This window comes from Astyanax mexicanus, chromosome 17 (assembly GCF_023375975.1).
Source record: "Astyanax mexicanus isolate ESR-SI-001 chromosome 17, AstMex3_surface, whole genome shotgun sequence".
Lineage (NCBI taxonomy): Eukaryota > Metazoa > Chordata > Actinopteri > Characiformes > Acestrorhamphidae > Astyanax > Astyanax mexicanus.
In genome coordinates this window covers 45619058-45641342 of record NC_064424.1, presented here as the reverse complement: position 1 = coordinate 45641342, position 22285 = coordinate 45619058, and the positions used below count along the sequence as shown (strand labels likewise).

Genomic DNA, 22285 nt, shown 5'->3' with positions numbered 1-22285 from the left:
CACTTAAAGTAATATATTTTATAGTATATAGACTAAACACTAAAAATTTACTATGCTTGTCTTTGAACCTTATACAGTATACTGCTGTCTCATTTTTTTTCATGTCAGAGTAAAACATAACGTAGGATAAATGTTCTTTTTTAACTTTTGTAAAAGTCTGTAGTTCAGTATCTTTCCTCGTTTCAGTTCTTGTGACGGAATTGTTATTTCAGCAGAAGTGTTTCTCCTGGTTCCTTCTGTGCTTCATAAATCTGATCAGTGGAAAGAAAGACTTTAGTGGTGCTTTTAAGCAGCTCGTCCTGATTGGCTGTGATAAACTGAGGACGTTCGGAGTGCGGATCTGTACTGTGGGCTGAATGAAATGATGGTAAACGCTGTTATTGTGATTTAAAATGAGTCTGTTTGGCTGGAAGTGATGGGAAGTGTGTCTGCAGTGGAGATTTGCAGCTGTGGGATAAGATACTCTATTACTTTCACATCAGCACGGTGGAAGTGCAGAGATGCACCACATGGACGAAAGTATTGGGACACCTGAGGGAATTATGGAGGGATGCAGCTACTTCAGTAAACATGTGTGTAGGAGTGTCCTAAGCATTGTCCATTGGCTATATGTATTCAGTGACTTGGATTTTGCCTGCTGGTTAATTAAGTTAAATACCCAGTATCAGTAAGTAATGGTCTATTCAATCCACAATACTGGTTTTCCTCTTTTATATTATATATAGATGTAGGGTATCTATATATTATATATAGGGTACCCATATGAGAAAGAAGGTACCCACCAGTCCAAAAGCAAGGCTTTTTTATTGGTGTATTTGCAGTGAATTTGGGCAAAACTGGTCGTGATGTTGAGAAATTGGTTCTCAAGACTGATCGAGCTTAAAATCAGGCTAAAATCGCACAGTCCTTGTCTGGTTTCTACTAGATTTCTAAGGATTAGATTCTACTAAATTCTGAGGCACTGCAGAGAGGATTTGATTGCACTCAGTGACTTCACCTCATCATTCCCAACTCTCCCAAATCATTCCCAAAACTCCCCAATTACTACCAAAAGTATTGGCTGGAGCACCATCCTCCCAGAGAACGCATGCTTCACTACAATAGAAACACAAAACTCATTATTTGAGTTTTTTATTAAGTTATTACATCTCCCTCATCTGCTGACTTGCAACGGACAGTAGGTACAGATGCCTCCCTCAGACGAAGTCTGCTGGCTAATCCTCAACCAGCAGACAGAAATGGAATTTCTTCAACTGATCTAAGGGGTGGAGCTCTGTTGGGGTTAATGGGTGACCTGTGGTGCCAGGGTGGTTTTATGCAGCTTACCTTATTGAGACATCACAATTTTGATTCACAGAAAAAGGGAGGGATGGATTTTTGGGCGCTTGAAGTGTTTATAGGGGCAGTTGAGACCCAAAAAGTGAGTTTTGCTTAGTATGTCCCCTTAAAACACTCAATAACTTAATTATTTGCTACATTTCAATGTTTTTAAATGCACTTCTAATCTGAGTAATCTGAGATCAGACAATGGGAACAATTCAATACAATTTTATGTATTCCTAAAAGTGATTCTTAAATGAAACTATAAATGAATAGAATAGAAATCAGTTCATAATCAGATTATGCAGTGCATATACTGTAAACACATTTTAAAAAACACCTCCTACTGTACGTGTGCATTTATAATACATCAGCAAAGTCCAAGGTCTCGTCCCACATCAATAACATGGAGGTTTAAGGACCTGATGAGGCTTCTCCCACCTCATGCCTCCTCAGCACAGAGGTGTAATTTGGCCCTTCTCTCTCCAGAAGCAGCTGAGCAGACATTAGACCCTCCTAATGAAGCCTGTCAGTCAGAGCACAGAGGGAAATCCATGTGGAGAGCACTTAAGAGCATTTGGTTGTGTCTGTTCTCCTGAGTCAGTCTGGCTGGGTCACGTTTTCAGCAGCGAGCTCGTCTCCAGGATGCATGTGCAGGAGTGAGTCAAGAGCATCAGTAATTTAGTAGCTACACTGCTGATGGTAATGCACTAAAACCAGCTGAAGGTCGAGATCCAGCTAAGCTTTAAAATATAAAACAGACAGAGGAGAAATTAGACCGGAAAATGAAAGTTTTATTCCCCTGTCAGTTCAGACAGTTAACGGGAGTTTCTTTGATTTTACCAAATTAAAAATCTCAGAAATATAATCAAGAAAAAGATGGATGATCACAAGCCATCAAACCACCAAACTGAACTGCTTAAATTTCTGCAACAGGAGTGTAAAAGGTGTAAAGTTATCCAAAAGCAGTGTGTAAGACTGGTGGAGGAGAACATGATGCCAAGATGCATGTTTAAATCTGTGATTAAAAAACAGAGTTATTACAATGTTTTCTTTGCATTATTTGAGGTCAGAAAGCTCTGCTTTTTTTTGTAATTTTAGACATTTTTCATTTTCTGCCAATAAATGCTCTAAATGACAATATTTTTATTTGGAATTTGGGAGAAATGTTGTTTGTAGTTTATAGAATAAAACAACCTTGTTCATTTTACTGAAACATAAACCTATAAATAGCAAAATCAGAGAAACTGAGAGTTTTTCTGATTCTGGTCAATATACACACAAATAGGCAATCTTTCTAATTTTGCCATTCCAAATTAAAATCCCTACAGTAATATAATTTGAATTGTGCATGATTAACACTATGGAAGGTGTTTTCTAAGACATTAGTGGTTTCATTTGATTACACTGATTTCCTTCTTTAATAAGACTTTAAATTTGTGGTCTAGTATATTCATAACGTACTTACAGCTCTGATAAAAATAAGAGAGCACTTAAAAATGATGAGTTTCTTTGATTTTACCAAATTGAAAACCTCTGGAATATAATCAAGAGGAAGATGGATGATCACAAGCCATCAAACCACCAAACTGAACTACTTGAATTTTTGCACCAGGAGTAAAGCAGCATAAAGTTATCCAAAAGCAGTGTGTAAGACTGGTGGAGGAGAACATGATGCCAAGATGCATGATTGAAAAAAACAGGGTTATTCCACCAAATATTGATTATTTCTGAACTCTTAAAACTTTATGAATATGAACTTGTTTTCTTTGCATTATTTCAGTAAAATGAAAGTATTTGTCCTGTATGGAGGGTGGTGGGATGATGTTGTTGGTTGGTTGTGGTGGTTGCGGTAAATGAGTGGGGTTGGGGGTTCAGTTGCACTAAAGGATTTTTTTAAAAGCAATTTGCTGATTGGCTGCTGAACCCATCACTTTGTGTTCTTTGCTCTGGCTAATGGTCTTTCTGTGTCTAATGCTCTTTATTTACCGGCCCTTGTTTTCAGAGTCCGTCTATGAATCACAGCAAATTATGTTGTCATTTTTCCAACAGCTTTTAAGGGTAAATTGTGTTAGACGAGAGTTTTTGGCATTAGTAGCGCAGGCCTCGCGCTTTTCTCCTTGGCAGTGAGAGAATTAAACACCGACCTGCAGCTTCTGTCGGACTTGGAGTCGAACCAATAATAAAGAGCAGACTTCTTACCACAGTGTGAAATATATATATATATATATATATATATATATATATATATATATATATATATATATATATATATATATATATATATATATTTATTTATTTATATGTTATATTTAGCTTTGGGGATGGGGTTGTCTTTATAAATGCTCCACACCCCATACATTAATGCCAACATAAATCTGGAAACAGATTTAAATATCTAAATTATTGGATAAAATCTGACTATAAATGTACAAATTGTTTCAGTTTCCACCTGGATTAAAATAATTTAATTTCTGTGAAACAAAATTTTTTACTTGATTAAAGTAAAATTAAAACATATTATTTTTGACATACATATTTAAATTAAAAAAATCAATTAATCACTTCCTCAAGTGTAGCAACAACACCTACAGTAGTACCAGTTGTCGTCAACTTTTTTATATATATATTTTTCCAAAAATAAACAAATCAATTTTATTGCAAAAAAATATTCAGACATAAAAAAACATAACACTTTAAAATAAAACTAGTGCAATATATATACAAATAAAAATATATGGTGCTTCATAATTACAATGTATAATGTATAATGACAAAAGGATAACGTAATAGAACAATACAACAATTACACTCTTTTAACGACCAATGCATAAAGTGTTAAAAACACTAAGATTGTTATATAAAAGATATTTCAACATCCTAAATGAACTGATCTAGTGGGCGGGGCTTTGGTGGGGGTTGACGGATGAGGGGAGGAGCCAGTGTGGTTCTATGCAGGTTTCTTTATTGTGAATAAAGGAGGAGCATCATCTAAATGGCTTATAATCTTTAAAATCTTTCAATTAATTTACAAAAATCAGATGAATAGATTTTTTTGGTAATCGGAGTGTTTATAGTGTTTATAGGGGCAGTCGAGACCGAAGTGGAAAATACAAAAACATGCAAAAAGTGATTTTTGCATAAAACATTCTCTTTAAATGATGTATTAACATCATATATGATCAACTATTGATAATCTCGATCAAATCACTGCTGATTTCTCTTTATCTTGAACTAATTGTGATAGTTCTGATCTGAGTTTGGTTTTTGGAAATGTGTACATCCTCTGGGACTGGTATCACTGGTATCAAAGGTTCAGAGGTTCAGATGGATGCGGTTCTTGTCTCCTCTGTTTATGGTGGTCGGACAGATCCTGAGGCACTTTTGTTTCAGTGTCTTCCAGACGAGCCTGAGGCTCTTCCGTCTGATTAAGAAACAGATAGCGAGCGAGTTAGATCTTCACGGAGGGAAGTGAGGCAAATGGTGTCTGTCAGCATAAGCAGCTCCAGTAGCTCCAGCAGCTCCAGCAGCCGGGCTTTGATCCTCTCCTCTTTCTGTAATGGGAGAAGACTCGGCCCCGCCCTGTGTTTGGTCCTGTCTCTGTTTAAAGCAGTGGGAGATATACGAAGAGTCGGTGCAGCTGGTGAAAGACTCTCAGTCTAAGGCTGGGCGATATGATCTGAAATATATACACTATAATGTCCAAATATTTGTGGAAACCCCATGTAACGAATGCATTAATCTGCTTTTGGCTAAGCTGCACCAGATGCATCAGACGTTACTAATGAGGACATCATCCACTGCTTAAAATATGAGCGATTAGGAGATCTGCGCAAGTGCAGTAGCCATACCAACCCATCTAAACCATACCTGCTGTTCAACATGGTGCCAATTGGTTGAAGTTCACTAGAGGGGGAGAAGAAAGAGAGAGTGAGCAGTGAAAGATAAAGAAGAGAAAGAAAGAAATAAAGAAAGAAAGAAAGAAAGAAAGAAAGAAAGAAAGAAAGAAAGAAAGAAAGAAAGAAAGAAAGAAAGAAAAAAGAAAGGTCAGGAGAGAAAAAAGGAAAGAGACATAAAAGAGAATGGGTAAATTGGAGAGTCAGAAAAGGGAGGGTAAAAGAGAGGGATAAAAAAAGCAAGAAATCAAGAGAGAGAGAGGGAGGGAGGGAGGGGAAAAGACAGAAAAAAGGGATGAAGACAGGAAGAATACAATGACATAAGAAAGATGGACATGGAGAGATACAAGATATAACAAAAGAAGAATAGAGGAATGGAGAGAATGAATGATTAAGAGTAAGTAGGAACTAAGTAGATGAAGAGAGAAAGCACAAGATAGATGAAAGAAAGTTGTACATTGAGAAAGAGGTAGATAAAAAGCTTGAGAAAGAGGTAGATAAAAAGCTTAAGAAAAAAAGAAAGAAAGAAAGAAAGAAAGAAAGAAAGAAAGAAAGAAAGAAAGAAAGAAAGAAATTGGGCGAGTTGGAATATGAAAGCAATAAGAAAGGAGGGACAATGGAGATGAACAGTAAAAGAAGAAGAGGAACCGAAGAAAGGTGAACAAAGAGAAATAGGACATAATGGAGTGATATAAAAAAGGGGGAGAGGACAGAGTGAGAGTAACAATAGAGAAAGAAAGAAAGAAAGAAAGAGATAGAGAGATAAAAGCAAAAGAAAGAGAGAGAGGCAGGGATGATAAAACAAATTATTGGGATGAGGAAAGAAAGAAGAGGAGGTTCAGGAGCATGGAGAGCATGGAGAAAGAGTGAAAGAGAAATAAAGAAATAGATAAATAAAGAGAGAGAGAGAGAGAGAGAGAGAGAGAGGGAGGGTTGGAGAGTTGGAAAACAATTAATGCACCTCTCCAGCTAAACACTTCTGGCAGCTCCTCGCTGTGAGTCTCAGAGCAGTGGAGTGCTGTGTGTTTATCAGACATCAGAGGGAGGAAAAGTGCTCTCAGAGTTTTGGAGTCATCAAAGCCCCTCGGCTCCTCGGCTCTGGGTGCTGCTCGGCTCCTGGTGCTGCTCGGCTCCGGGTGCTGCTCGGCTCTGGGTGCTGCTCGGCTCCGGGTGCTGCTCTTAGATGTGGAGTTTTCCTTTGAACGCTGACAAAACCCCACAGAGTGATATCTCACTCCGCTTACTCAGCCACAACTTCTGTGGTGTGAGCAAAATCAACAGCCACACGATCAATCTACAGCATGGAGGCTTCTGGACAAGGTTGCCCGTGTTGTAGAGCAGAGCAGATTTCTACACTGCTGATATATCTAAAAATTTGGAATATCTAATAATAAAATTTCAGTATTATTTCAGTAATTTAGTTGAAAATGTGAAACCCAATCAAAAAGCAGAAATCAATATCTCAGAAAATTAGAATATTATATAAGACCAATTGGTACTTTTGGCAGTGTGGGCAGTGTGCCAAATCCTGGAACAAAGGAAACAAAGAAGATGAAGAGAGAAAGAACAAGAGGGATGAAAGAAAGCTGTACATTAAGAAAGAGAGATAGATAAAAAGCTTAAGAGAGGACAAAAAGAAAGAAAGAAAGAAAGAAAGAAAGAAAGAAAGAAAGAAAGAAAGAAAGAAAGAAAGAAAGAAACTGGGCCATAAAAATGAGAAAGGAATAAAAAAGAAAGAAAGAGACAGTGAGATGGGCTCATTCAGTGAATAAGAGAGAGAGAGAAAGAGAGGAGAGAGAGAGGAACAGATAAAAAGCAAGAGACAATCGAAGGGCAAAATATATACAGAGAGGGAAAGGAGAGAAAAAGATAGGAAGAAGAGGAGGGACATGACAGTGTGAGATAAAAAAAGGAAGGGGAAAAAACAAAAGAGATAAAAAGTAAGAGGAAGAAGAGCAATGGAATAAAGGTGTACAAAGAGAAAAAGAGATAGATAAAAGGCTCAAGAGACTAAAGAAAGCAACAAAAAAGATGGTGGGAGAAAGAATGAAAGAGAAGAGAGAAAAGTTACTAAGCGATTATGGCTTGCAGCCAATTAACCCCCCAAAAATAGTGTCTTACAAAATTATAATATTATATAATAAGACCAATTGGTACTTTTGGCAGTGTGGGCAGTGTGCCAAGTCCTGCTGGAAAATGAAATCCACATCTCCATAAAAGTTGTCATCAGCAAAGGGAAACATTTGTTTAAGGAACGAAGGTCAGTCAATCCGAAAACATTAAAGGTATCCTCAAGTACAGTCACAAAAAAAGACCATCAAAAAAACAGTATTATGAAACAGGACCTCCCCAAAAATACAAGACCAAGAGTTCCCTCTGTTGTACAGAATAAGTTCATCACAGTTATCAGTCTCTGAAAGCGCAAGATTAATTTGGATTGTTTAACACTTTTAAGTTACAGCAGTTTTTTGGGGAGGGAAAATGAAATATCATGGGTTTGTACTGTTTGCAAATAAATAAAAGTAGTATATATTGATTTAGTATATATTGCAGAACCTCTTATACTGTCTCTTATTCAGAAATACTTTTCGTTGTGATGGCTCTCTTTCCTCTTTGCTCTGGCTGAGGGTGAATATAGAGCTCTGAGCCTGGGAGCTTTTCTCTGCATGAACTGTAAATTCCACTGTGAGCATCAGGGACATCAGCGCTCCTCACATTAATGACATAAACCTTCCCCACGGCAGACATCTCTTTCAGGAGAGATGAGAGTGGGTGGAGTTGAGCCCACCAACCAAATGCTGGATGAAAAGGCCTCAATGGCAGCATTCATTAGAGTGGCAGCGGGGGAATGAGTTTGGCCCTGATGAGGGTTTTACTCAGTAAATGTGATTCATTTTTCAATTATTAGTAATTTTCCTGATGTCAACGAGTTTATATTAATCACTACATACACTACATAGTGAAATACACTGTGTTAAAACTGTGTATACATTTTTTTGACTCCATAAGACCCTTAGTGTTAAACATTCTTAAAGTTGAGTTAAATTTTGACTCTATCTGATTATCTGTTTTGCTCACAGCATGTTCTGTGGCCATCATTGAATATTTAGTTTAGGGTGTTTTATGTCGTTTGTGGGTGTTGTGTGTGTGTGTGTGTGTGTGTGTGTGTGTGTTTTTGTGTGTGATTGTGTTATATATGTAGGTAGGTTGGATTTAGTTTTGGTGATTCCACTGGTGGAGCATTATTCGCCAAAAAAGGAAAAAGACATAAAAGAGAATGGGTAAAAGAGAGGGATTAAAAAAAGCAAAAAAAACAAGAGGGAGAGAGGTTAGCTAGCTCATTGCTAGCTTTGGTTCTCTCCCTGGTAACATTAGTGTGTTAGCTAGCTTGTTTCTATGGTTAGCTGGCTTGTTGCTTAGGTTAGCTAGCTTGTTGCTAGCTTTAGTTCTCTCCCCGGTAACATACTGTGATAGCTAGCTTGTTGCTTAGGTTAGCTAGCTCATCACTAAGGTTAGCTAGCTTGTTGCTAAGGTTAGCTAGCTTGTTGCTAGCTTTAGTTATCTCCACGGTAACATTAGTGTGTTAGCTAGCTTGTTGCTATGTTAGCTAGCTTGTCAAGAAGGGTAGCTAGCTTGTTTCTATGGTTAGCTAGCTTGTCGCTAAGGTCAGTGCTCTGTCCGATAACATTAGTATGTTAGCTAGTTCACTGCTAATATTAGTTATCTTGCTAGTTTGTACTTATCTCTCCTTTTTTTTTGCTAAATGTCTGGAAAAATTAGTCATGGTTCCTGAGGTCTTTGTTGTCGAAATGTTTTTTTTTCTTTAGGGAAGTCCTGCATACAAATTCACGATGATTCACATAAACAAAGAGCACATTTAACTTAAGATCGGATGATTTAAAATGTTGCTGTAAAGTGTTCATTGGTTGGATACTAAACGAAAGCTGGATTAGCTTGTTTTTTGCCATTAGCCAATCAATGTACAGATTTTAGGCATACAAAAAAGGACAGATTTGGTCTATTTTAATTAATTGTTGATGTTACAAATAACAATAACAAAGTTCAAGGTTCAGTTCATGTTATATCCAAGTTTAACAAGTTTAATTTCTATAGTTTTGCTCCTTAAAAAGATGTAATTAAATATTTACAGTACTTTTAGTGGTGTACTCACTGTTTCTGGGAGAAACTGTAATACTATACAGAAGCAACTGTTGCTTTTAACACACACTGTAAAACGGGAATGTGTTTAGTCAATCCTAACTCACACTCCTTTACGCCTTTCCTCAGAGAAGGTCGTCCTCAAACCTTGGCTTTTTCTATCAGTTGGCTCTTAGTCAACCTCCTGTTCTCCTCTCGTTATTGAACAGAGCAGAATGAAGTGAGTCAGGCTGTTAGTCGCTGTGGCTCTGCGAGCGTCACGGAGGAAAAGCTGACCTTGATGTTTTCACTGGTTGAATAGAGTTGAATAGAGAGGCTCTATCTATTGAATCTTTATGTAATAAAGCAAATAATATGTTCAGACGCAGCAGTGAAGTAGCTCAGGTACGACGTCCAGCATGTTAAATCAATACTGATTTAAGCAGAGCCTCTTCAGAGCTGAGGGAAATGGGCAGCCGGCTGGTGATGTAGGACTGCTGACAGATGGAGCGACTGATGAATAACCTCTTCAGGTTGGAGGGCTTCAGCAGGGGCTCTGGGGGCTACAGTGACTGCAGCAGGGGCTCCAGTGGCTCCAGCAGGGGCTCCAGTGGCTCCAGCAGGGGCTCCAGGGGCTCCAGCAGGGGCTCCAGGGGCTCCAGTGACTCCAGCAGGGGCTCCAGTGGCTCCAGCAGGGGCTCCAGTGACTCCAGCAGGGGCTCCAGTGGCTCCAGCAGGGGCTCCAGTGACTCCAGCAGGGGCTCCAGTGGCTCCAGCAGAGGCTTCAGGGGCTCCAGCAGGGGCTCCAGTGGCTCCAGCAGGGGCTCCAATGGCTCCAGAGGCTCCAGGCTCACAAACACTCTAATCTCACTGAGGGTCTTTCCTGCTCTCAGATCAAATCAACAAGCTTCCCCTCTGAGAACGCTCTAATGTTTCTCTAGAAGCATAATTAGATTTAATACTTTAAGCCTTACAGTACTACGAACTACATTCATCAAAATAGAGGTGCTTTAATGGTTCTTAGAGTGATGCTATTAGATGATATGGAGATGAAAGTTGGCATAACTATTTAAATCTGCATTCTAAATAAATTCTGATTTCTTAATCAAAAAGGGGTTTTATCTGAAATGTATGGATCTGATTTTTTTTATCTGAAAATATATTGGTCAAAAAAATGTATTTGATCTCATTTTTTTAAATGAATGCATCCGAACATTTTAAAATCTGAAAAAAATTACATCTAAATTTTAAATTTTTTTACAAATTTTTAAATTGTATGGATCTGTTTTTTTATATTTTAAATATTATGTATCGCAAAATGTATAAATGTGAATTTTTATAGTCTAATCTAATTTATGGATCTGATTTTTTTGTTAAAAAATTATTGGATCAGATTTTTTGCATGAAATTTTATGAATGTGAATGTTTTAATCTGAAAATCTATGGATCTGATTTTTTTAATCAAAAATGTTTAAAATCTGAAAATATCAGTTTTTTTTGTAAATGAGTCAGATTTTTTATCTATTTTTTTTTATCTGAAAATGTATGGATCAGTTTTTTTATTTAAAAAAATAATGGATTAGTTATTTTTATCTGACAATTAATTTATCTGAATTTTATTTTATTCTAAAATTTTACTAATCTGATTCTTGTTTTATTTTATTTTATTTTATGAATCTGGTATTTTTGGCTTTTCCTATCTTTTTTATTTATAAATTATTTTATGTAGATTTTTTTGAATATGTAAAAAAATGATTGTTTTTCAACAGCAATTCATTGCCTCACAAATTCGAAACACAAAAAAGCATTGATAAAATTCTAATTTAAATTCAAGTTCATTAAAAGTCAGGTAAATTTTATTCACATATACGAAATGCAGATCTGAAGACCACTCTGATTTGTCTCACAGTAAGAGTGGGTGTGATGAACCTCCTCATTCTCTCATCCTCTGTCTCTGGTCTGACCCAGGTACTCCTTTCAGGATGAGGAGGACATGTTTATGGTGGTGGATCTGCTGCTTGGAGGTGACCTGCGCTACCATCTGCAGCAGAACGTCCACTTCTCCGAGAGCACCGTCAAACTCTACATCTGTGAGCTGGCCCTGGCCCTGCAGTACCTGCGCAACAAACGCATCATCCACAGGTAAATATTCATCCTCATTACACCTATCAGCAGTGATCACAGACGCCTGATGTTTTACAGTTCTGTAAAAAAGTATTTCTTTTTCATACTTACATTTTTCATATGATCAAACAACCTTTGATATCAGACTCCTGAAATAACCTGAGTAAATATAAAAAGCACTTTTTAAATGCTGATTTCATTTATCATGGGAAAAAAGCAATACAGAAATCGCAATTTAAATTTCACTACTAACCACAAACAGACCTGATTACTGCCAGACATGTAGAATTAAGAAATCACTTAAATAGAACCTGTCTGACAACATGATTTCAAAAAGCAACAGGTTATACACACCGATCAGAAGAAATTCAACAGTCAAGTCATTGATCATCTATTAGTCTGGAAAAGATTACAAAGGCATTTTTAAAGCTTTAGAACCCCAGAAAACCACAGTGAACCTTCCCATGAGTGACCGGACTACTGAAATTACTCCAAAAGGGCATGGACAACTCATCCAGGAGGTCACAAAAGAACCCAGAACATCACTTAAAGAACTGCAGGAGACTGTATCTCTATTTGCAGTAAAGTCCATGAGTATAAAAGGAAAAACACTGTAACTGCTTGTCATGTAAATCTATTGTACACTGCGTTTAAAGAGCAGCGTTCGCTGTGTGAGTGTGTAAACATGCAGGTATTGGTATGCAGGTGTTGGTATGCAGGTGTTGGTATGCAGGTGTTGGTATGCAGGTGTTGGTATTCAGGTGTTGGTATTCAGGTGTTGGTATGCAGGTGTTGGTATTCAGGTGTTGGTATTCAGGTGTTGGTATTCAGGTGTTGGTATGCAGGTGTTGGTATTCAGGTGTTGGTATGCAGGTATTGGTATGCAGGTGCTGGTATGCAGGTGTTGGTATGCAGGTGTTGGTATTCAGGTGTTGGTATGCAGGTGTTGGTATGCAGGTATTGGTATGCAGGTGTTGGTATGCAGGTATTGGTATGCAGGTGTTGGTATGCAGGTGTTGGTATGCAGGTATTGGTATGCAGGTGTTGGTATGCAGGTGTTGGTATACAGGTGTTGGTATGCAGGTGTTGGTATTCAGGTGTTGGTATTCAGGTGTTGGTATGCAGGTGTTGGTATTCAGGTGTTGGTATGCAGGTGTTGGTATTCAGGTGTTGGTATGCAGGTGTTGGTATGCAGGTGTTGGTATTCAGGTGTTGGTATTCAGGTGTTGGTATGCAGGTGTTGGTATGCAGGTGTTGGTATACAGGTGTTGGTATGCAGGTGTTGGTATTCAGGTGTTGGTATGCAGGTGTTGGTATTCAGGTGTTGGTATTCAGGTGTTGGTATGCAGGTGTTGGTATGCAGGTGTTGGTATACAGGTGTTGGTATGCAGGTGTTGGTATGCAGGTGTTGGTATGCAGGTGTTGGTATTCAGGTGTTGGTATTCAGGTGTTGGTATGCAGGTGTTGGTATGCAGGTGTTGGTATACAGGTGTTGGTATGCAGGTGTTGGTATTCAGGTGTTGGTATGCAGGTGTTGGTATTCAGGTGTTGGTATGCAGGTGTTTGTATGCAGGTGTTGGTATTCAGGTGTTGGTATGCAGGTGTTGGTATTCAGGTGTTGGTATGCAGGTGTTGGTATTCAGGTGTTGTATGCAGGTGTTGGTATGCAGGTGTTGGTATTCAGGTGTTGGTATTCAGGTGTTGGTATGCAGGTGTTGGTATGCAGGTGTTGGTATGCAGGTGTTGGTATTCAGGTGTTGGTATGCAGGTGTTGGTATGCAGGTGTTGGTATTCAGGTGTTGGTATGCAGGTGTTGGTATTCAGGTGTTGGTATGCAGGTGTTGGTATTCAGGTGTTGGTATGCAGGTGTTGGTATTCAGGTGTTGGTATGCAGGTGTTGGTATGCAGGTGTTGGTATGCAGGTGTTGGTATGCAGGTGTTGGTATGCAGGTGTTGGTATGCAGGTGTTGGTATACAGGTGTTGAGGTGGTTTCTGTTTTAAGATCGAGATTGGAGGAGTTGATTTGAATGGGCAGAAAGGAAAGCTGGAACATTCTCATTTTCACCTCATCTGTATGGAAATCGATTACACAGACTGAACTGATCTCCAAGAAAAGCCCAATTTCCTTCCCATATGGGGCCTCGCTGTGTTTATGCATGTATGCATGTGTGTGTGTCTGTGTATCCTCCTATAATAACAAACTCTCTAAGTTTCACCAGGAAACACCTTTGCTTCCATATTGTTGAATTATGTCTAACTCAAAAACTAGGGCTCTGTGATTCATTTAAAAAAACTATATCAAAATTATATATTTTTTTCATGATACAAAACACACCTAATTCTTAATAACTCAGATATTCTCCCATTTCATATAGAAAAACATGACTAAATAATGCAATGTGCACATGCACTATAGTCACATCACATTATGTGCAAATTTATCATTTGATACAACAGAAAACATCTTGTAAAATACCTTCAACACTTCGCAGATCAATAACTGTAGAACTGTAAAGGGGGACCGACTCCACACTGATGACTATAGGACAGGATATTAGAATAGGATGTTATAATAGCTCTTGTAGGGACAGTATCAAGTTTAGGTGTCCCAATAATTTTGTCCATTGAATGTATTAGACCTAGGGTACAATAAGATAACACAATATGACAAGCTGCATTGTTACATCAATAAAAATATAAATCAACCAATCCCCTCATTTTCAATGGGACTGAAAAAAATAATTTAAATTATAAAAACAAGCAAACAATATAAGATTTAATTAAGAAGAAATTAAATAATTCAGGATAAAAGTATATGCAGACAGGCTGAAATGTAAAGCAATAAAACAAGAGATTAATAATTAGAATAATAAAATATAATCATTATTTAAGAAATAGAGGACTATAATAACACCAAAATAAAAAAGGTAAATGATGGAACTAAAATAAAGTTTAAAAAAGTATAAAAAAAATAAAAGGACAAAATAAATTAAATAAAACTAAAACTGTTCTAAGCTGTATGAAGCTGGCTAGATAGATGATCACGAGCCATCAAACTAAGCTGAACTGCTTGAATTTTTACACCAGGAGTGAAGCAGCATAAAGTTATCCAAAAGCAGTGTGTAAGACTGGTGGAGGAGAACATGATGCCAAGATGCATGAAAACTGTGATTAAAAATGAGGGTTACTACACCAAATATTGATTAAAATAAAACAAATAAAAGGACTGAATGAATAAAATAAGAAAAAAAAGGCTAAAAGATAAAACATAAAATTAGATCAATAAAAAGACAAAATAAATCAAATAAATAAAAAAGGTAAAAAAAAAAAAAACTCCTGCAACTAAAACAGTTACAAGCTGTTTAAAGGTGGCTAGAGACTATAAAAAATATATATATTTAAATAACAAGTAAAACAACAGTAAGCCTCAGGCAGTCTAAAGGTTAATCAATAATGTTCTCTGCTACATTATCAAAACCAGTTTCTTAATCTACCGACTGCAGAAAAAATAGATTGGCTTTGGAAAAACAGGAAAACTGAGCCGTCAGTAAAATCCCTCCAGCCAATTTTCCCACCCCAGAGCGAGGGTCCCTCGAGTTCCCCCACTTCTGTTCCCCCGTCACCACTAAAACACGACGCCAGCTGCTTTTCCTCACGGCAACTTCAATTATTAACGCCAGCCTGCTGCTCAATTAACACACCCTTCAGAGACCCTCTGCAAATCAGCAGAAAAAAGAGCCACAATGATGCAGAAAAACAGTGTTCAAGTTCACAATCAATGATATATATATATATATATATATATATATATATATATATATATATATATATAAGACCATTTTTTCTGATATTTTTGAGTAAAATGAACATTGTTGTTTTATTCTATAAACTACAGAAGACATTTCACCCAAATTCCAAATTAAAAATAAGAATATTCTGATTTGAGAAATGAGAAATGCCTATAATAACAAAAAAAGATGCAGAGCTTTTCAAAAGTTCATATTCACAAAGTTTTAAGATTTTAGAAATCAATATTTGGTGAAATAACCCTAGTTTTTAATCACAGTTTTTAATCATGCATCTTGGCATCATGTTCTCCTCCACCAGTCTTACACACTGCTTTTGGATAACTTTATGCTGCTTTACTCCTGGTGCAAAAATTCAAGCAGTTCAGCTTGGTGGTTTGATGGCCTGTGATCATCCATTTCCATTTTTCTATTTTTTTGTATTATACATGATAATATCACTATAATCCTTTAAACAATAGATTTTTTTTAATGAAATCAATATTTGGTGGAATAACCCTGGTGGTTTTTAATCACAGTTTTTTTTAATGCATCTTGGCATCATGTTCTCCTCCACCAGTCTTACACACTGCTTTTGGATAACTTTGAATAACTACAGCTAAGACAATCTATACTGCCAAAATAAACAAGTAGTTTATACTTTATTATTGCACATTTTGTAATAATAAGGTAAATCATTATTGTAAGCAGTGCTTCCACACTGCTGAACACCTGAGTCGTGTGCAGTGAAAGAAAAGCACCTGACTCAGTACAGTTTCCATCAGAGGGAGTTTAGCTTAGCAAATCCTCGAGCCAAGCTCTGAAAGTGCCTATCGATGCGTTATCAATTACCTGAGGTGTCTTTTTTTACGGCGTGAGCCCTCTGTGTTAATGCTACGTGATCAATTTATGGGCAGAAACAAATGACAGAAAGAGAGAAGCTGTCCGACTCTTGCAGAAAAAGCTAATGTGATTTTACTGTGGTAGAAACGTTTGCAGATGTTTTTTTTTAGTGTGAGGACAAACTAAATAATTCATAATTCCACCCCTACAGTTCAACCTTGAGATAGTTGAAGTCATGTAAAAGTAAATATAAGAAACTCTGTGTTTTTTACGTTCATTTTCCGTACTAGCTTAACTTTTACGACTGTTTATAAAATGAAGATTAAAGAGCATTTTCACTCTACAGCCTTTTTATTGGTTTGGTACACTTGGTCAAGTGTAAAAGCTGCCTTTGAGCCCTGTACAGTAGTACAGAGTACTAATCCCAGTATTAATACGTGGATTTCATTTTCCAGCAGGACTTGGCACACTGCCCACACTGCTAAAAGTATCAATTGATCTTATATAATATTCAAATTTTCTGAGACACTGATTTTTGGGTTTTTTATTGGCTGTAAGCCATATTTTAATCATCAACAATAAAAGAAATAAACACTTACGATATAGATTATAGATCACTCTGTTTGTTTAATACATCTATATAATATATGAGTTTCACATTTTGAACTGAGTTACTGAAATAAAGTGACTTTTTAATGATTTTGTTTTTTCATTTTTTTTTTAGCTGCACTAGTACATATTTTTAACAATTAATAACCCATTATAGACATGTTTATTATACATCATAAGCTGTGTTTATAATAATGTTAAACACCTGGATTAAACTGTCATTTATCTGTCACTATTACAATCTTCCCTTGAATGAGTTTGAGTAAAATGAACATTGTTGTTTTATTCTATAAACTACAGACAACATCTCTCCCGAATTACAAATAAAAATATTCTCATTTAGAGCATTTATTTGCAGAAAATGAGAAATGACTGAAATAACAAAAAAGATGCAGAAAAGCTTTCAGACCTCAAATAATGCAAAGAAAACAACAAGTTCATATTCATAAAGTTTTAAGAGTTCAGAAATCAATATTTGGTGGAATAACCCTGATTTTTTTTTAATCACAGTTGTTTTCATGCATCTTGGCATCATGTTCTCCTCCTCCACCAGTCTTACACACTGCTTTTGGATAACTTTATGCTGCTTTACTCCTGGTGCAAAAATTCAAGCAGTTCAGTTTGGTGGTTTGATGGTTTGTGATCATCCATCTTCCTCTTGATTATATTCCAGAGGTTTTTAATTTCGTAAAATTAAAGAAACTCATCATTTTTAAGTGGACTCTTATTTTTTCTAGAGCTGTATATATAAAAATTAAAATTCCCTTCTCAGCATAATATAACTCCAAAGCCTGTTGCACATAAAAAAGAATATCTGCTGTTTTGAAGTGTTATTGTTGCATGGGTGAGGGAAACACACACCCACACACACACACAGACCAATGCCTCAATGCTTTCTGTTTATGTGTGCATGTGTTTCCCTCTCTCATCACTGGGGAAAGCTTAGTTTATGCAGAATAGTGACAACTCAAACCACACACTCCATCTCCGTTTGTGCTACAGTTTTGTTTTTCCACGATGCAGCATGTTTTTCCCTGCAGTCAGAGTCAGCACTGTTCATTGTTTTGGAGAAATACAACGCCAAAAGATGGCGCTACCACATGTTCGGAAAAAAGCATCACAAGGACACAAACGGGCATCAGCAGGAGACAAGATAAATACATAAATACATTCAATTGTATTGTCATTGCTTACCGTATTTTCCTTTAATTTCCCCTAAAATTTACAGTGGTACTTATGTATGAATTCTATCAGTCAGGTATTAAGGAGGAGTAAAGCCACTCCACTGAAGTACAGAGTTATAAGGGTGAGTTTCAGTGAAGTTTCTCCAGCACTAAGGCTGGGGGCAGCAGCATTAGCATTAGCTGCTAACCTCAGCACAAGCACTTTTGCCATTCAGAAGCAAGTACACTGAAAAAAAATAATCTGAATGTAACATAATTAAATCTGTGGTGTTTGAGTAAAATGAACATTGTTGTTTTATTCTATAAACTACATAATTTTTTTTTCCAAATTCCAAATAAAAATATTGTTGTTTAGAGCATTTATTTATAGAAAATGAGAAATGGCTGAAATAACAAAAAAGATGCAGAGCTTTCAGACCTCAAATAATACAAAGAAAACAAGTTCATATTTTCAGATGTTCATCAATATTTGGTGGAATAACCCAAATGGTTTTAATCACAGTTTTCATGCATCTTGGCATCATGCTCTCCTCCACCAGTCTTACACACTGCTTTGGATAATGTTATGTTACTCCTGGTGTTAATTAAGTTATTAAGTTATGGGGGAAAATACTTTTTTACATGGTCCAGGTTTATTTGGATGTTTTTTTAAATGATAATAAATGAAATTATCATTTAAAAATATATATTTCACTCCGGTTATCTTTGTCTGATAATAAAAAGTGTTTGCACTGTATGGGAGGAATCTAAGGGCAAACATGGTAAACAATTTATTTGCATAAAAAAAATCAACAGCACTTATTAAACTACATATTATTATTAGTTTTTCTATTGAAAAAAAAAACAGCACTAAAGTGAGTAACATACAGAAATATTGACTATAGGGTCACTGAAGCTGAAGCTGAAACATGTGTTCTGAGTTAAATTAATGTTAGCGTGAAGCTAACATTAGCATTAAGGAGAGGACGTCCCTCTCTCAGCACACGGACAGGTATCAGGTGAGCAGGGGCCCGGCTCAGTTTCAGCCCCATCAGGATATGTGATGTAATGAGGCCATTAGGAGCAGGTAATAGGTTGTCGGCCTAGTGGAGCGAGAGAAGAGCGAGGGATCAGGTGAGCAGCGGAGGAGAGGAGAGGAGAGGATGGACAGAGTGAGGGAGGAGTGAACGACAGCGCAGTGTATCAGGTGGCTGTGAGGTGTGTGTATCGCCTGGTCATTACTGGGGGCTGCGCTGGTTTATTTATGAGTGATGGGGCAGATGGAGCAGCCGTTTCTATATGGAGCTCAAAAACTGTATTTAAGTATTTAAATCTGCATTGTGTATATTTGAATTAAATTGGTCTGATTTTTGATAAACTTGTGTGTTTTAAACTTAAAGTACATTGTTTAGGATATTCTGTAAAAAAATAAAAGATTAAAACATTTGATCCAGAAATATAAACTTGTCTACCAGATGTTTCACATGTTTCATTGGACTAAATTCAGTTTTATTTTGTAGGTTGAATTTTTTGAAGTTTTAAATTAAAATAAAATGTAATGAATGGATCAACATTTTTTAAATCTTAAAAATATATGGATCTAAATTTATTTAAATACGAACAAATATATGGATCTGCTTTTTTCAATATTAAATGATTTTGAAATGTATTTTATCACCATCAAATTTGATCCCCTCTCAAGTTAAAAACATAAAAAAGTCAAAGATTGTTAAAATTCAAATTTATAAAATACACCATTAATGTTTAAAGGGTGTAAAATATAATACTTGAATTTAAATCAGCTTTTAAGCTTCATATTTCTGGATTAAAATAAGTCTCATCTTCTAATCCTCTTTTATTCATTTTTCTTATGTCTTTTATATAGTTCACTAAATATGTATAAAAAGAGATAGAACAATGTTGTTGTTCTATCTTGTTTATTGTGTTTTTCACCACCTAGATAGAAACACACCAGAAATGTACCTGAACACACCTCCCTTCCAGACCACCACACCCATCAGTCTAGATTTATTCCTAAACTCTAAACTCCTATTTTAACGTAACGGTGCAGGCTCAAGGCATGAAAATACACTTCTGAAGGGGTGTAAGATAGCAAAGAGCATCTATGATAAAAATGACAGAGCTCACCTTTCTTTTTAAATGAAGATTAGGCGGAAAAACTTGCAAAATCAGCAGCATATTTAATCATTTTCTAAGTTTTCCTTACTGTATAATAAAATAATGTGTAAAATACAACAAATCACAGACAGCAGGTGTCTCAATACTTTTGTCCATGTAGTATAAATAGTAGTATTATGCTGCTTTCTGCTTTTATCACCCTGAGTAAATGAATAAGTATGTAAATGAGTAAGCAAAGGTGTGTGTTTGTGTGTTTTTGTGTGTTTAGAGGAAAACAGGTATTAAGCTCCAGTCAAAAAAGACAAATGGCTGAATTTTAATGAGACTAAAGGAGGGTAATAAGCGAGAGCCATGATGGCGTATAGGTGGATGATGAAGAGAGGAGGGTGGAAATGATTGAATAGAGCAGAATGAAGAACAGGAAGAGATGGTAGACGAAGGAAAAGAGCATGAAACGGCTGTTCACGCAAACATTACCCCGTCCTGACGCTTTTATTGTACTTCCTGCTGATGAATAGGAGATGTATGCAAGAACGCACAGAGTAATTGCACTTGATTCAGTGCAGACAGTCTCTCTGCTGAAATAACTGGCTTTCACTGTGTATTATTCAGCAGTGTAGAATTTTAATGAATGTTTTATAAAGCTTTCAGGAGCACAGAGACCCTGTCATAATCTGTTCGGTGACATTCTCACATTCATTTTTTAAAACCGCCCCGCGTAGCTGGAGCTCACAGAGCGTCAGAAGTTCCCGTGCTGGAGCTCGTCCAGCTCTGAGAGCCCCCTGTCCACCCTCCTGCACCCATTACTGCATCCATGTAATCGATTAGAAAGCTCAGGGAAACGGATGAATCTCTCGTTGCCATGCCGTTGGTTGTCCGTGGCAACTCCCCTGAGGACCACCCCTCCACCCCCCCCCCTCCACATAGAAACTTCAGTGCTAAGAGAGTGAGCAGAGGCACACTCACACTAAAAAAAATGATGAGCAAAATGATTATTTTACTTTATTTTACTATAATTTATTCATAACTTTCTGCATTTGTTTTTTTTAGTAAATTTAATTTCAGATAAATTTAAGTAACTTCAACTCAGTTTCAAGACTTAAATGTTACAAAGAGTTTTGTTTTAACTAAAAATATTTACATTTCAGGAATTATAATATATTATGTATTATAAATTGTTTGAGTAATATTGTAGAAATGAAGTAATTGTAATTAGGTAATATCGTATGCAGAAATTAAGTAAAGTTAACTAAAAGAAATGATTAATTCTGTTAATTAAAGTGTTTATCATGATTTTGTTGGAGTAGCACTGCTGTACGGATTTGATTGATTCAGCTACAGTGGTGCTTGAAATTTTGTGAACCCTTCAGAATTATATATATATATATATTTATATACTGAAGGCAAGCTGTACTGTCCCAAATGCATACAACCACTACCACCACCATGTTTCACAGGTGGGATGTTCTTATTCTGGAATGCAGTGTTTTACATTCTCCAAATGTTGGACTCATGAACATTAACCAATTAGCCAATGTGTGAGAGGCCTTCAGTTGCTTAGAAGTTTCTCTGGAGTCCTGACCACTCCTGAGTAGGGTAACAATGCAATGATCTTGGATTTCTTCTATTTCTACACTTTAATCTGTCTGACTGTGGATTGTTGGAGTCCAAACTCTTAAGAGATGGTTTTGTAGTTGTTTTTCAGCACACTCTTGATTTATCATTCCATTGATTAAAACCACCTGACTCTAATTTCACCTTTAAATTAATTGCTAATCCTAAAGGTTTACATACTTTAACCACTCAGTAATATGTAATATAGAAATTTCCTCAATAAATAAATGAGCAAATACTGTAAAACATTTTTGTCTCATTTGTTTAATTAACACTTCATTATCAATTTACATGTCTGTGTGCCTCTCTATTTGAAGCATTTTTTCTTTTATTAGTATGCTTTTACAACATTTGATAAGCACAAAATCTACCCTCTTCTCAGTTCCTACTCAAGTCCTTCACATTTAGTACTTAATTTAATTTGTTAATAAAAAAAAATAAGGGCAAAAATAAACATAATTAAACTAATTTTGTTTCGGATCTTGTTTTTGTTTTGATTCTTTGTAGTAACTTGTACTTGATACACTATGTACAGAGAAACCAACTTTCTACAGAGTCCCTACACACCTCCTAACGTCATGTAGCTTCAGCAGTAGAGAAGTGTAGAGAGAATCATGGAATGGAGAATTTACACAACCGAGAAGCTCAAACCCA

At 36.5% G+C, this 22285-nt stretch overlaps 1 protein-coding gene across 1 annotated transcript in view; it reads left to right on the top strand.

Annotated features, from left to right (window-relative positions):
- Positions 1-22285, top strand: part of stk32a (serine/threonine kinase 32A) — a 62687-nt gene that overhangs the window by 12564 nt on the left and 27838 nt on the right. The window contains exon 5 of the mRNA XM_049466362.1: positions 11322-11495. Coding sequence (XP_049322319.1) covers positions 11322-11495 — 174 coding nt within the window. The remainder of the gene's footprint in view (positions 1-11321; positions 11496-22285) is intronic.